This window comes from Pelecanus crispus, chromosome 4, assembly GCF_030463565.1.
Source record: "Pelecanus crispus isolate bPelCri1 chromosome 4, bPelCri1.pri, whole genome shotgun sequence".
NCBI classification, from domain to species: Eukaryota; Metazoa; Chordata; class Aves; order Pelecaniformes; family Pelecanidae; genus Pelecanus; species Pelecanus crispus.
Genome location: NC_134646.1, coordinates 37,211,216 through 37,224,449, shown reverse-complemented (window position 1 = coordinate 37,224,449; position 13,234 = coordinate 37,211,216). Strand labels below are relative to the sequence as shown.

Here is a 13,234-nt window from a genome sequence, read left to right as displayed (position 1 = left end):
TGAAGCAGGCGGTAAAGATTGTATCATAACCAGGACTGCAGCATTTTCTGCTCTGTATCTTGTGGGACTAGGTTGAGGGTTTGGTGTGTCTGTACAACCCCTACGCACAGAATGGGAGAGATCTGCACTACAACTACATACCCCTGTTGGCTACATCACCATTACCAGCTTGTTTCAGAGGACTAGCGCAGACTTAAAGTAGATCTCCTGATCATCCCTGCTTATGTCCCAAAGGTTTGGGTCTCAGGGCAGTTTCGATACATACAAACTAGACTCCTTTCAGAAGAAACTCTTCGTTGTCCACCCTGTTGCAGGGACGTAAGGGTCTGACCCAGTCACTGCTCTCCTAGGCAGGTTCACGTCACGTGCGGTGCAGATGTCCAGCCCCGGAGACCAGACTAGGTCTTAGAGATGGGTACATGTGGGGGCTTCAGCGCCAGCTGCTCCCGAACCCCTCCTGTTGTGACAAACTACTTGCTGATGTAGACGGTGTTTCTTTCAGTGGATTTTGCTTATGTGCTATTTTTATCCCGACTGAGATACCTTTGAGGTGGAGGATGGCAGGGCTCTTGGTAACTGATCCAAGAGACAGACAGAAGCAGGCTCCAGAAGAGCCCTTCCTGCAGGTCTCTGTAGCGACAGACCTCCATTAACAGAACTCAGTAACAGAGAGCAGCACCCTGAAATTAAACCCTTTAAAATAGGTGTCCTAAATATACTGATCATAGAAAAAGGATGTAATTGCTACAAACTAATTGTACAAATTGGAGCTAGCAGATGAGAGGTGTGCGACAGAAAAACATAGACCATGGAAGAGTAGAGGTGCAGAAACAGAAGATGATAAAAGGATAGATGGCAGGTCAGACAGGAGGGATGAGGTGGAAGTTGTAGAAGCAGCAAAGATGTCATTTATATTGATTATAAAGCTGTTCTGCATGCCTGAAAAAGAAAGATATTTACACCTAATAGCAAAGGGGAAAAAGAAGGGATAGTTTTCAATGTAGGTAGTGCCGTGGTTGCAGGAACTGCATTACTGGATGAGGAATCGGTATGAACCAGCCAAAAGGCCTTGGCTGACAAATTAACACCTCCCTGAGGAAATGGGAGGAAAGAGCGGGGATGTTTGTTTAGGAATCTCAAGTCATTCAAAGAGCAGTATCGGTAGTCCCTGCTGGCTTTCCAAGAGGTATGTGAATGAATCCTGGAGTTACCTCTTCTAGGGGAACCCGTGCTAATAAGAAAAGCTTTATTTTAATTTTACATTAAAATTAAACTTAAGTTTTGAAGACAAGGAAAACCAATTGAACAAATGCATTTTAAAGATGAAGTATATTCTTACAAGGATCTTCAATTTGAAAGGGAATCACCTGATAGAAATCCAAGGTATCTGGACACTCAAATCACATGTCTCAGAAGTCTCTCATCATGTACAATGTTTGAAACTTTGCAAACTGTTTGGCACACATTTACTTTTTTTTCCCCCTTCTGTGACATTCACTGTTGTTTCTCATCAAAGCCACAAACTTACTTCTTACCCTCTCTGCTCGATGTGCTACATGCAATTTTTTTGCAAACGGATCAAGCTGTGGGGCCCAGACACAGTAATTTACTAGTCTTGCCTTCATTAATGCTAACAGTTGTGTTCATCTGGCAAGGCTTCATCCCAGTTTTCCATGCCAAACGTTTCCCTCAGAGACCCCTTACTGACTGTAGCTGGAGGTTTGTTTGCTTAAGTGAAAGACTAAGGGGACAATGTCCTAGAGAAAACATTCTGTAGCAGCTGATTGCTTATAAAGAGCCTTAGGAAGCTGCCTGTAGCCATCCCCTAATGATGAATGGACAGATGAAAGAGGGCACTGCTTTTATTCATTAGCATCTGTTTCCCAATCTTGAATCTTTTCCCTTTTATGGGGATCTGTATTATATTTTAAAACCAAAAATGTCTAAGTGTAAGAGAGTTACAGATTAAGATAGTGTACAGTGAAATTATTAATAACATGTTCATAACTGCTAGCAATGTTTGCCACAGCAAAAAGCAATGCTCTTCAGGTTGAGTTGTTCTGATGTAATAAATGTAGCTGCTTATAAATTAAGGGTAGACTGACCTTGGAAATTTATATTGTAAGGAAGTAGTACAAGTATTACTTTCCCTTTCTTTAATTCTCCTAAATTCAAACACGGCTGACAGATGAGATTAAAGATTGCAAACGTTTGTACCTAACACCAGCTAAGCTCTGGGTTAATGAAACCAGCAGTTGGAAAGTTGGTGAGATAAACGGTTCTTCAGTGCATGAGTTACGGAGAACTGCCCTGTGATGCAAACGTTTCCATTGAAAGAAATCTGTAATAAAACCTGTTTGTAACAGCACCGCTGCAATTTACGCTGAGACATTCTTGTTTCCTTTTCATATTCTGAGGTATTGGATATGAGACACGGAAACCCTCATCTCATATGGTGACAATCTACATACACACACATGGATGGGGAATATTTTCTTACCAGCTTAGAGCATCTTACCAGTTGCCAACAGTGTGTGGAAAGGCTTGGGTCATAGGAACTTCCTTCCCCTCCTCTGTTAGGGTAGGCTGTCCAGTATCTGCCACGCGTTTGCTGTAGAGCAAAAGCACATAACCAGGGTGAACAAGCTGCTACGCGCCGCCGGCTTCCTCACAACCGTCCCGGCAGGTGCGTGCTCTGTCGTGAAGGCAGCTCGAAGGGGCTTGCGCTGCCCTGATGGGACGGGGTCACCTGAAAGTCAGGTGGGTCATCATGTGGGTAAATGAGACTTCTCTTGACAGTGCGAAGTGTTCTGACATTTTAATTAGGAAGAAATGATGCAAGATGCTGATCCTTCTACATCAAGTAAAGCCTGGGCATTTATCTGCTTTGCGTTCGCTTTCAGAAATTCTACCTTCTCCTTCACTTGCCTCATTGTTCTGCAGAAACCTCACAATATACAAACATTGTAGTATTGCGGAGACTGGAGTTAATTGTCAGAATCAAATCCAGAGAACAGAGATTTAGAACTTGAGTAATAAAGGTCCTGAGATATATGGCAGATTAATACAGAAATCTTAATTGTAAGGTATCTTGCCTTTTTTTTTTTTTTTTTAATTTCAGTTAGCCTCTTACCATAACTGTAATATCATTTGTCTGTGCTAATTTACTTGTAAATGTCACTCTAGAAGACGTTCAAGAATATGAATGTGAATCTGCTCTCAAAAACCGTGGTGTCTCATTTTCTCTCCTCTCTAAGGCTTTATTCATGCTCTAATTCTGTTGCTAAATCAGTTAGCGGTGGCTGTTGTTTTTTCCTCTAGAAATTATTTTTTTCTTCAAATTGTTTTCACATAACAAATCAAAACTCTTTGATGAGCACAGATGAGTTTAAGACATGCTTTTCAGATGTGCAGTATATTCAGTTATTAATTTTTTCCTACAAATGATGCTGCTAATCTGCTATGCTCTCAGATGAGTGCCTTATTAAAATCTTCAAATTTTATGGTGCCCATTAGTAAAAATGTGAAGTAAGAAAATTACCAATCAAAATTCCCTGTTTATTCAAGTGTAAATTGGTACTTACAAAATATACGTTGGTTTATAGCCAGGATTCTGAAATTACAGCATTGTCACTTAGGGACACACCATAGTAATAAGCAGGCAGCAAGCTAATGTACTTTTAGAAAAAGTTTCTTTCTTTCCTTTCCTCTCGTTTCATTTAGAGTTTTTGGTCTACCAGATGAAACATACAGGTTAAAAGTTATCATCTCACTTGAATGCACAATGGAGAGAGACAGAGAGTTCTGTTGCAACCCCTTCGTTGTCAGGAATGTGTGCGTAGATTTCATGAACTTCAAAAGAAGCTTAATTAATTTAATTATTATTATTAAATATTATTATCTATTTAATTGCTAATCTGTATGTGTGTGTATAACAAATCCTTTCTTATGAATCAATGTAGTAATTTTCAATATTTTGCGTTGATTAAGTTTTCATTTTTGTGTAATTAACATGAGCCTTTATCTTGCTGCCTCTTTTTTTATGCTCTTTATATGCTTGTATATAGTTCAACAAGGAAACTCAACTTGCCTTATGGGCAAAGCAATGGCACTTACTAATATAAACCAAACTAGTGTATTAAACTAAGCTTCTGTTTCTTTTTTTTTTTTCTTGCAGAGCTGGAGTGGACCAGAGAAATTACTTGCTTTAGATGAACTGATTGATAGTTGTGAACCAACACAAGTAAAACACATGATGCAAGTGATAGAGCCCCAGTTTCAAAGAGACTTCATTTCCTTGCTCCCAAAAGAGGTGAGAAATACAGGTTAATACTGGACTATGCAGTGCATCAGTTGCCACCTTTTAAAAACTTCCATGCTAATTATGGCATTCAGTTTTGCCAACCTAGTGATGTAAACTGATGTGAGAGGTCCACAATTTGGTACACTGCTGTAACATGGCTAGTGTAATTTCAGATTAACATGCATTTATCTCTTGATAGGCATTTAGATACCTGGAAATACGGGTAACTCCTTTAAACAAAATCCCATTAGCTTTAAAAATATCTCTGTATCTTAATTGGGCTGATTGTGCCTTTTTTTTTTGAAAACTAAGTCTGTTAGGGCATGCACACACAAAAATTTCTTCTGGATGCAAGACCTTTCTGCATGGTATTGTGTAAGAATAAGCATTGTTGTTTAATGCTTACGTGGTGGGGGTTTTGTAAATACTATCTTTGAATTTATTTTAAACAAACTGAGCCCTAAAATCTCTACCAAAAAAACCAAAAGTAAACCCACAAAAGCACTTCCACTAAGGATAAAGCCAAACCCTAATTAAGCAGGTATCGTACAGTAAATCCTTTACTGCAAATCAGATCATGTTGTATAAGGTTAAAGCGAAACTAAGATTTAGATTTCAGCCTATGCACTTTCCAGCGTTTGTAACTAAATGCTGTCCACAGAATAGTAATTCTTGATGTCCACACAACTAGAACATGAGGGTGGATATGAAGGATTACAAACCCGGTTTGCTGCAATTATTAAATGAATGTATTTTTTAGTTCATTTGGAAATGACCTTGATTGATGTTAGGGAATTGGAAATTGGTTTGTTATTTGGAGTGGGGAGGAAGTCTGTTTTCTTTTGCCAGATGTACCGCATGTTGGGTTTTCCATGTGAAAATTTTCGTGAGGGCTGAAGTCTTCGTAAATCTTCAGTTACTAACGCATTACAAAGCAAGTTCTTAAAAGATAATTCTGGTGCTAGTATTTGGTTGCTGTGTTTCACGTGGTCTTACTACCTGAAGACTGTTCTGTATCTCCGTTTCTTTGCATTTTTTCTGGAGTATATCCTATTTTTTAATACTTAGATGTACAAGACCCTTCTTCGCTTTTATATACTGTCATATCTTCACGAGTCGGGAAGCGTCGCAGCCTTCCCTTGGTGGTTAGCATTTGTAAGGGTTGGAAGCAATTTATGTAACGAGTATTAACTTAGTACGCACGACATGAGATTAGTATTTTCAGGAGCACTTCCTATGGCAGCCTTCTTCATAAGTGGAAAGGACACTGGGAGAGGAGATAGTAAGACCTCTGCACGGTTGTCGTGTTTCTGGAGAAGCTGCCCAAGGCAGCCTTAGTTCAGAGGCGGAGGAAGGCAGCAAAACTTTATCGTTTGAGAAGACAGAAGATACTTTGCCACTTCTACACCTATTAAATCTGGAAATTTAATACAGAATTGATAACAGTAACTCACAGCTCAGTTGCCTTTGCGTGATTTAGTGGCAGAAGTAATTCCAGTACAACCAGTGATCTAGTTGTGCTGTAACTAATGATCGTGTTGTTATTTCAGTTTTAGCAATTTCTTCACAGAAAAGATATGCTATTTAGCTGTAAAACTTTCTTTCTCATTTATGTTTCTTGACTCCATTGTAAGCTACTTGTGTTTAATTTGTTTAATTTATTTTTAGTGTTTGTTCTTGCCTCTTGAAACCAGAATATTGTCAAGTGCTTGGCTTCATGAAAGGCTGACTTCACCAGTGAAGCTGGCTTAAATAATTTTAGCTTCCTAACCCCCAGTCACTGTCACCAAAAGGAACAGAGTTAAACAAAAAAACCCATCGAGCTAACTCCACCATCTCCTCTCCTTTTTGAAGATCATTCTTCACCCAGCTCTCCTAAGTGATGCTGTCCCCAGCTGCTTACGCCAGCTGCAGTAGGGGGTGATGAACTGAGCTGTGGGGGCAAAAATAGGTTGTTAGGGTCAGTAGTTCTGCGAACAGGCTTGCCTATCGAAGCCAGCATCCTGTGAAAACACGCTCTCCTGAGTTGTCGCTCTGCATTATCATCGATAGTTATCTCCAGTGCTGTTGGATGCAATGCAGTGATTTTATTACCTAACCAGAACGAGAAGATGATTTGGACAGAAGGGCTTTTCTTCAAAAACCTTTTCAGCAATGCAAAGACAGTAACTGAATAGCTGAATAACAAAGAAAATGTTTGCTTTCCTCCTGAGGAAACATGCAGTCAAACAATTAATCTGAAATGGATACTCCTATTTTCTTGCTGAGACTTTAGAAATAATTATTGAAATTACTTGTTTGTGAAAACCAGGTCTAGAAACCAACAGATTAGGAGTTTTGCTGAAATCAGCCAAAGACATTTGTTTGGTGCCTTGAGTGTAAGCGAAGAAAAACGCGAGAGACTGCTTATTATTGGGTATTATTAACACTACGGTGGAGAGTAGCCACAGTTGAGTCAAAGGTCAGATCTTCGCTACCTGAAGTTTTCTTATAACTAGATCCATGAGCTGAGACAAAGGGACGTCATCTTTTATGCACTGCTAATCTTAAAGTCAACTGTGGGCTGTGCTGACCCTTGAAGACTATTTAGATAAATATAGTCTAAAATAAATGTCACCCATACGTGACCTGGTTTAGAATCAGTTGGCCTGCAGGTTTTAATTAACACCATCTTAGCAAGCGTCCATATCTGTAGGGATAGGACAGGAGATATTTAAACAAACTCTGCTGTCCGTTAAGGAACATCCAGCAAAAATGGAAAGGATCTCTTTCATGTTTTGAGTCTTGCCACATGCAGGACTATGTGATGTGTGTTAGGAAACAGCACTTCTTTTACATACTGGGAATTAAGACAGAAAGTCTAAAAGGACAGGTACAGCTGTCGCTCTTGTAGCAGAGCGCCTTGCACCAGATCCTAAATGCTGACTCCCTGACTAGGGACAGAAGGAAGATCCCTTGGCTTTATGGCCTGGGGTGCATACGGGATCTAATGCATAACTTAAGACACAGGTCCCTCAAATGTGGAGGCCTACGTGCTCAACGTGAGCTGTGGGTGATGACTTGCAAACAAGGTGTGTGTGCAGTCAAAATGCAAACAGTTCTGGTGTACTGAATTTTTATTTCCTGCTCAGTCGCTGGCTGGTCTAGATTACTGAAAGTAAACGTTTCTCACATAGTAAGGCCAAAAATCTGCTGAGGTCAACAGCCTATGGTTATGACTTCCTTACTGAATTTCAGTCTGTGCTGCTTTGAAGGGCAGATTCTATTTATATACATCATAACTCCCGCTAAAAATTAAATAAAAAATCCTAAACACAAAAAGATACGTGAAGCAGAAGTAAAAGTGGATGATCTGATTTCCCTGACAACTTTTGCATGCTATTCGTTACTGACAAAGACCTCACTGTTTCAGCGTGTGAGTAGTTTTCTGCATCACTTTTTATCAATATTGTTCTTTGTGCAGAGCTTTTAGCCATGGAAGGGACTTTCCTGCCTCTTATACTTCTATTTTCCATGACTGGGGAGATGCATTGTTGCTGTCAAGTAGAAAAGCTGTACTTGGTCATCGTACACTTAAGGATAGCTGTTCCTGTATTTTGGATTGTGTTGTAGATGCCTCTGTCCCTGCTTAAGATTTTAGTACATCTGAAGATATTTGTGGAGATTTCGGGGCTTTTATCGTGGTCATTATATGGCTTAGCTCAGTCAACTGAGGTCTGAATTCTCCCAATAACCTGAGTTTTGTCACATGGAAAAGTTCATCTTGTGTTTATCTTCTGGTGCTTACTGGGATTTCCCATATGTTTTTTGGTAACATACTGCGTAGAGTATCAAAGTTACATATTTCAATCCTCCTGCATCCCACGCCGTAAAACTCCTGTAACACCACTTAGGAGTGTGTTTGCATTCTAATCAGCAAAGGAGCGATACGTATGCTGCAGAGTTCCCTACAGCTGCAGAGTGCTTTTGAACTCAAGCGCATGTAGCATGCAGTTTTTCTGGATTCAGGCTTACCAAGTGATGTTACTCATGACAACATGCTTTTCCATTTGCTCACAGGGTGAGTGTTGTATTTTCTAGTTAAACTCTCAAAATAACCTTTGGTATACTTGTTAGCTACAATAACGTAGACATAATTAATAATGAATAATTCTGTTAATGGTTCAAAGTCATGTGGATTACATTTTAAAAAAGACAATAGTGATTTCAGCTGACATGTACCCTCTTGCAAATACAGGAATCATTTCTCATGTGATGTGTATGGATTTAGTTACTTAAGATGATTGTTACACTTTCATGTGCCCACTGGAATAAACTGTAGCTCTGTTAAGTTTGTGAGATCGTTTAATAATTTATTGTTTAATTTTTCTGTATTTCAGACCCTGATGTGTAATAACACTTCGAGTTACTTCACTTTTCCTTTCAAAGGCAATGCAGAAAATACACTTTCTTTTTCTTTTTTACAGCTGGCACTGTACGTGCTGTCATTCCTGGAACCCAGGGACCTTCTGCAGGCAGCCCAGACATGCCGTTACTGGAGAATTCTGGCTGAAGATAATCTTCTCTGGAGAGAGAAATGCAAAGAGGAGGGTAAGGCTGAGCAGAAAGATGGATGTAATGGTCAAAGTGTTGCTGTTGTAAAAAGTGCAGTTCGTTTACATAATAACCTTAAAGTTTTATGAAGGCAATTCAGGTGACTTCAGATTTGCTGCTAGTGACGCTTTGAGCTATGTGGCATGTATCTCTGTTGAAAGTAAGAAGCAGAAATAATCCATGGAGTACTAGAGCTAAGTTTGAACATGCTATTTATAAAGTATACCAGGTGTATGTTTTTAAGATACAATTATTTTTGCTTTTTAAGGAGTATTTTTATTCAAAATACAACCAAAGCAAGAAAGAGCTGAGATGTAAAAATGATAGGAGTATAGTCTTGAATTTGTAAATAACATGGAGGAAAAACTGTTCCAGCAGTCGGGCAGAAGGGATGCTGTAATTTCATGTCATTTGTAGGAAAATTAACAGAAAAATGGCACGCGGTATGGGGAGAAGGTGCTAACTTGATTGCTTAGAGAGGGACATGCAATCCATAAGCCACATGGATATTACCTGCTCGTGCCACATAAAGAAGATACGGTGGTTCAAGCAGTAATATGAATGGGCAAAAAAAGGCTCCCAGGGAAGTAGCCACATATTTGAGCACATGAAGAATGTTAAGTTTTTATTTTTAAGGAGAATGATATGAACAAGGAGTCTGTTCTGGGGGGCAGAGCACATGCATGTGCTCTCAGAGCAGTATCCCTCTTGGACACAGGCAAACACAGGGACCTGTCCAGGCTGCCTCAGAGTATGGAGACGAAAACTTGTATGAGGTCCATGCAGAGGCTTTACAAAACATGACGAAGTGAATGTAGCTGGCTATTTATAAAGGCACCTAAATTAACTAGTGTTCTTTTGCAGTGGAAACCAGGTGTCTAACCTCTTCAACTTTCTCTAAAGATTCTCCTCTTTCTTACAAATTTCAGTGAAAATGCATTAAGAGGACAGAATGAGAAAAAAGAAGGCTGAGAGGGGAATGAGCCTACATTTGTGAGCTTAGAAGTGAAAATAAATACGGCCAGGTATGAGAGCAGAGACAAACAAAACAGTACTGCAGCCTGCTTAGGCTTAGTGAGGTGCTCAGTAAAACAAAGGAGCAGTTAATTCAAGACTTGCAGATAGAGACACCAGAGAAGGGGCTAAAAGCAGAAGAGTGAAATCCACGTACTGGCAAGAGGCAAGACTCTTGCTGGTAATGAGATGCGGTGGAGAGAGGAGCTGCATAGAAAAGAGAGATGGCTGAGGGAATTATTTAAAAAAAAAAAAAATCTCTATAGTAGCAAGGCTAAAACAAAGCACTGTCGCTTAAGTGTCAGTTTGGAAAGGGCATAGCTATACCTAAATTCCAAGCAGGAGAGGACAATGCCAAAAGCACACAGCCTTTTGAATCAAGAGAAGAATTAGAAGCTCACTAATATCAAGAGTCACAGTGACCTTAAAGGTAACAAAGACAGGTGACCAGAGAGGAGGACTGCAGACAACAAAGGTTTACTTCTTGAAGGGTTCCAAAACAAGCGTACGAGTGGTTATGGAGTTTTTTGGACAATATCCATTTGAAAAAGGCAATACTCTGCTACATTGCCTCGGAAAGGGGGATTCAGAATGAGCTAGTAGGTTGCCAGCAAAGAATGATGAACTAGAGCTTTTTCAGCCATGATTACGGTAATGATTATGCTTAAATGACAAGGGAAGATGTGGTATAAAGAGCTGAGGAGCAGGGCGGTGTCACTGACACACAGTGCAAATATTGGCATGCGGGAGGTGGTTACGTCAATGCAGTATTTAATGTCAGAGGTCACTGTAAAGGTTTGGGAGGGAGAGAAGCTTTTTTATTTGGGGTGGCCTCATCTCTTCCCCTCCCCCCCTTTTTTAAAAATTCATTTTAGGGATTGATGAACCATTACATATCAAGAGGAGGAAAGTAATAAAACCAGGCTTTATACACAGTCCGTGGAAAAGCGCCTACATTAGACAACACAGGATTGATACCAACTGGCGGCGAGGAGAACTTAAATCACCTAAGGTAAGTTTCTGAGCTATGTGCGTGGTGCCATGAACAAAGCAGGAACAACTCGTAGGTTGGTTGTTTGGGGTTTTTTTTATTGGACAAGCCAGACTATCCATGCACAAAAAGCAACGTATTGTTACAAAAAAAGAAACCCACCTTGTATTTTAGCTTACCCTGGGTTTAAATTAATTTCTGAGCACCATATTAGCAAATGAAAATGCGATTCTTCCTACAGCAGAATTCTTTCACTGCTGTTCTAAAAATGTCTGTACAGTTCCGTGAATTCCTATAAATATGCCAGTCTCTTTGAGACAAATCATCTCAGAAACTCAATTGGAAATACTTAAAATTAAACATACACATATAAAAGATACATAAATACACATATATATGTGTATATATTTGTAGAGCTGGGCCATGTTGCAACATAAAAATACTCCAGAACTATTCTGTGATCATTTCATGCTTTATTTTTATACATATTCTTCTAAATTAAGCAGCACAAGACAGTAACTTCATTCTGTGTTAAGATTTTTTTTCTTTCTTAAAATATTAAAATTTTTTAATGACATTGATATGTTACCATTACATCTTTTCCAATATGAAGATATGAAGCAATACTTCGAACCTTTTGTAGAATAAAATAGCAACCGTCTAATCAACCCTGGTATTGAACGTGCAGTCAGAAACATAAAGAAAAACAATATTTATAGCCTTTTAAGGTTTGAAGGCAATTTGCCTGTTTTCTTGATTATTGTAAAACAAAATAATAAAAAGTAAGAACAAAAAAATTCCTGTGGAAAACCTATGGCTATATCCTGCTGTTTATTTGGCCGTGACTTATGTACATCTCTGGCAACAGCTCTGTATTTCTTGCCCTGATACACCACATCAAGTTATCTTGGAATTATTATTAAAATTACAGCCTCAGGCATTATCCAAATGCCCATTTCATTTCAGTGAACATCTTGAAAAGTGTTTAGATATCTTAAATAATAAACTCCTCATCCTATGCATTCTGATAAGGGTTTTTTTTCTGTATTGCAGTAAAAGATACTGAATTGCCGTTTTTCCCAAATCAACCATTGAAAATCCCACCTCTGTAAAGCAACATTCCAATCCACATTTCTAGCGCATTAAATTATGGCTTTTGTTTGTATTTAATTGAGTTAACAGTTTTCTAGCTTTTTAGTTCGGTGCTGCCTGGCATTTAATAGATTACAATGCTTGGCTGGTAAGCGGGGGGCGGGTAATAGTCAGCCTTGACCACCAAAGTACAAATATGTGGCAAATAATATGACCCCATCCTTTTTGTTCAAGATTGAAACAACTCTTAAAAGGTGAAAGCAACTCAACTGAAAAACAAAGAGGTGGAATAACTCCAGAGGAATTGAGCAATGTCCAGTTACTAATTCAGCCTACTTTCAGTAGTGATTTTTCCTGGTACTTTCAGAGGCTTACAATAACTGTAGTGTGCTTGCTAAGCAATGCAGTATCGCTCCACGGAAGAAGGAAAATACCTTCTTTGGTCCCAGCTGGCGGTAAATTAGACGTGACACACGGGATTAAGGGGCCTTATTATTATTGAAGCAACTCCAGCGTTTTATAATTTATAAATCAGAAGAGCACTTTGTTTCTCCTGCTTCTCTCTAATCTCCCGCGTTCAATTGTGACCGTATGTTTTTTATGTTCTTTATCGTCAGGTGCTCAAAGGCCACGATGACCATGTGATCACATGCCTTCAGTTCTGCGGGAACCGAATAGTGAGCGGCTCCGATGACAACACACTGAAAGTGTGGTCCGCGGTTACAGGCAAGGTAAGTCGGTTATTTTGCTGAATTCCGTAGGAACTGAGCTACAGGTAGAGCGCTGTTATGTCAAAAATGCTGCTGTGCCATCAGACCGTGCTGCAGGGTGGTCTCTAGGGCCGTCTGGTGCAAGAATTGGAAAAAGTACCGGTAAACATTTGGGTCATCGTTTCCTACACAGAAACTATTCTAGCTGAAAAAAAAGTCACCTTGATGTGAAATTGCAATGCTGCGCCTGTTACCATTGGCATATATCCTGGTTCTCTTGGCAATTCTTCTATTCTTGTGGAGTCATTTGTGACATGGATTCTAAAGAATTTGGACAGATACGTTACTTTATCTTCCTTAAAGCTTAATTTAGCCAGCTTTTACTCTTCTGGATCTCCCTTTCTCACTTGCCTGCTAGCATTCTTTCTGTTGTTTTCAAGTTATTGAAACAGGGTGTTCATTTTACTGGCTCTCATTTCAAATACAGAGTTTGTTTTTCTTTCTAAGCTACTATATTGCTGAGCCACCAAA

At 39.4% G+C, this 13,234-nt stretch overlaps 1 protein-coding gene across 4 annotated transcripts in view; it reads left to right on the top strand.

Moving 5' to 3' along the window:
- FBXW7 (F-box and WD repeat domain containing 7) overlaps positions 1 to 13,234 on the top strand; it is a 108,422-nt gene that overhangs the window by 85,053 nt on the left and 10,135 nt on the right. For all 4 annotated transcript variants that reach the window (XM_075709278.1, XM_075709277.1, XM_075709279.1 and 1 more), the window contains 4 exons: positions 4,178 to 4,312; positions 8,770 to 8,893; positions 10,786 to 10,922; positions 12,611 to 12,724. In XM_075709278.1, the coding sequence (XP_075565393.1) occupies positions 4,178 to 4,312; positions 8,770 to 8,893; positions 10,786 to 10,922; positions 12,611 to 12,724 (510 nt within the window). The remainder of the gene's footprint in view (positions 1 to 4,177; positions 4,313 to 8,769; positions 8,894 to 10,785; positions 10,923 to 12,610; positions 12,725 to 13,234) is intronic.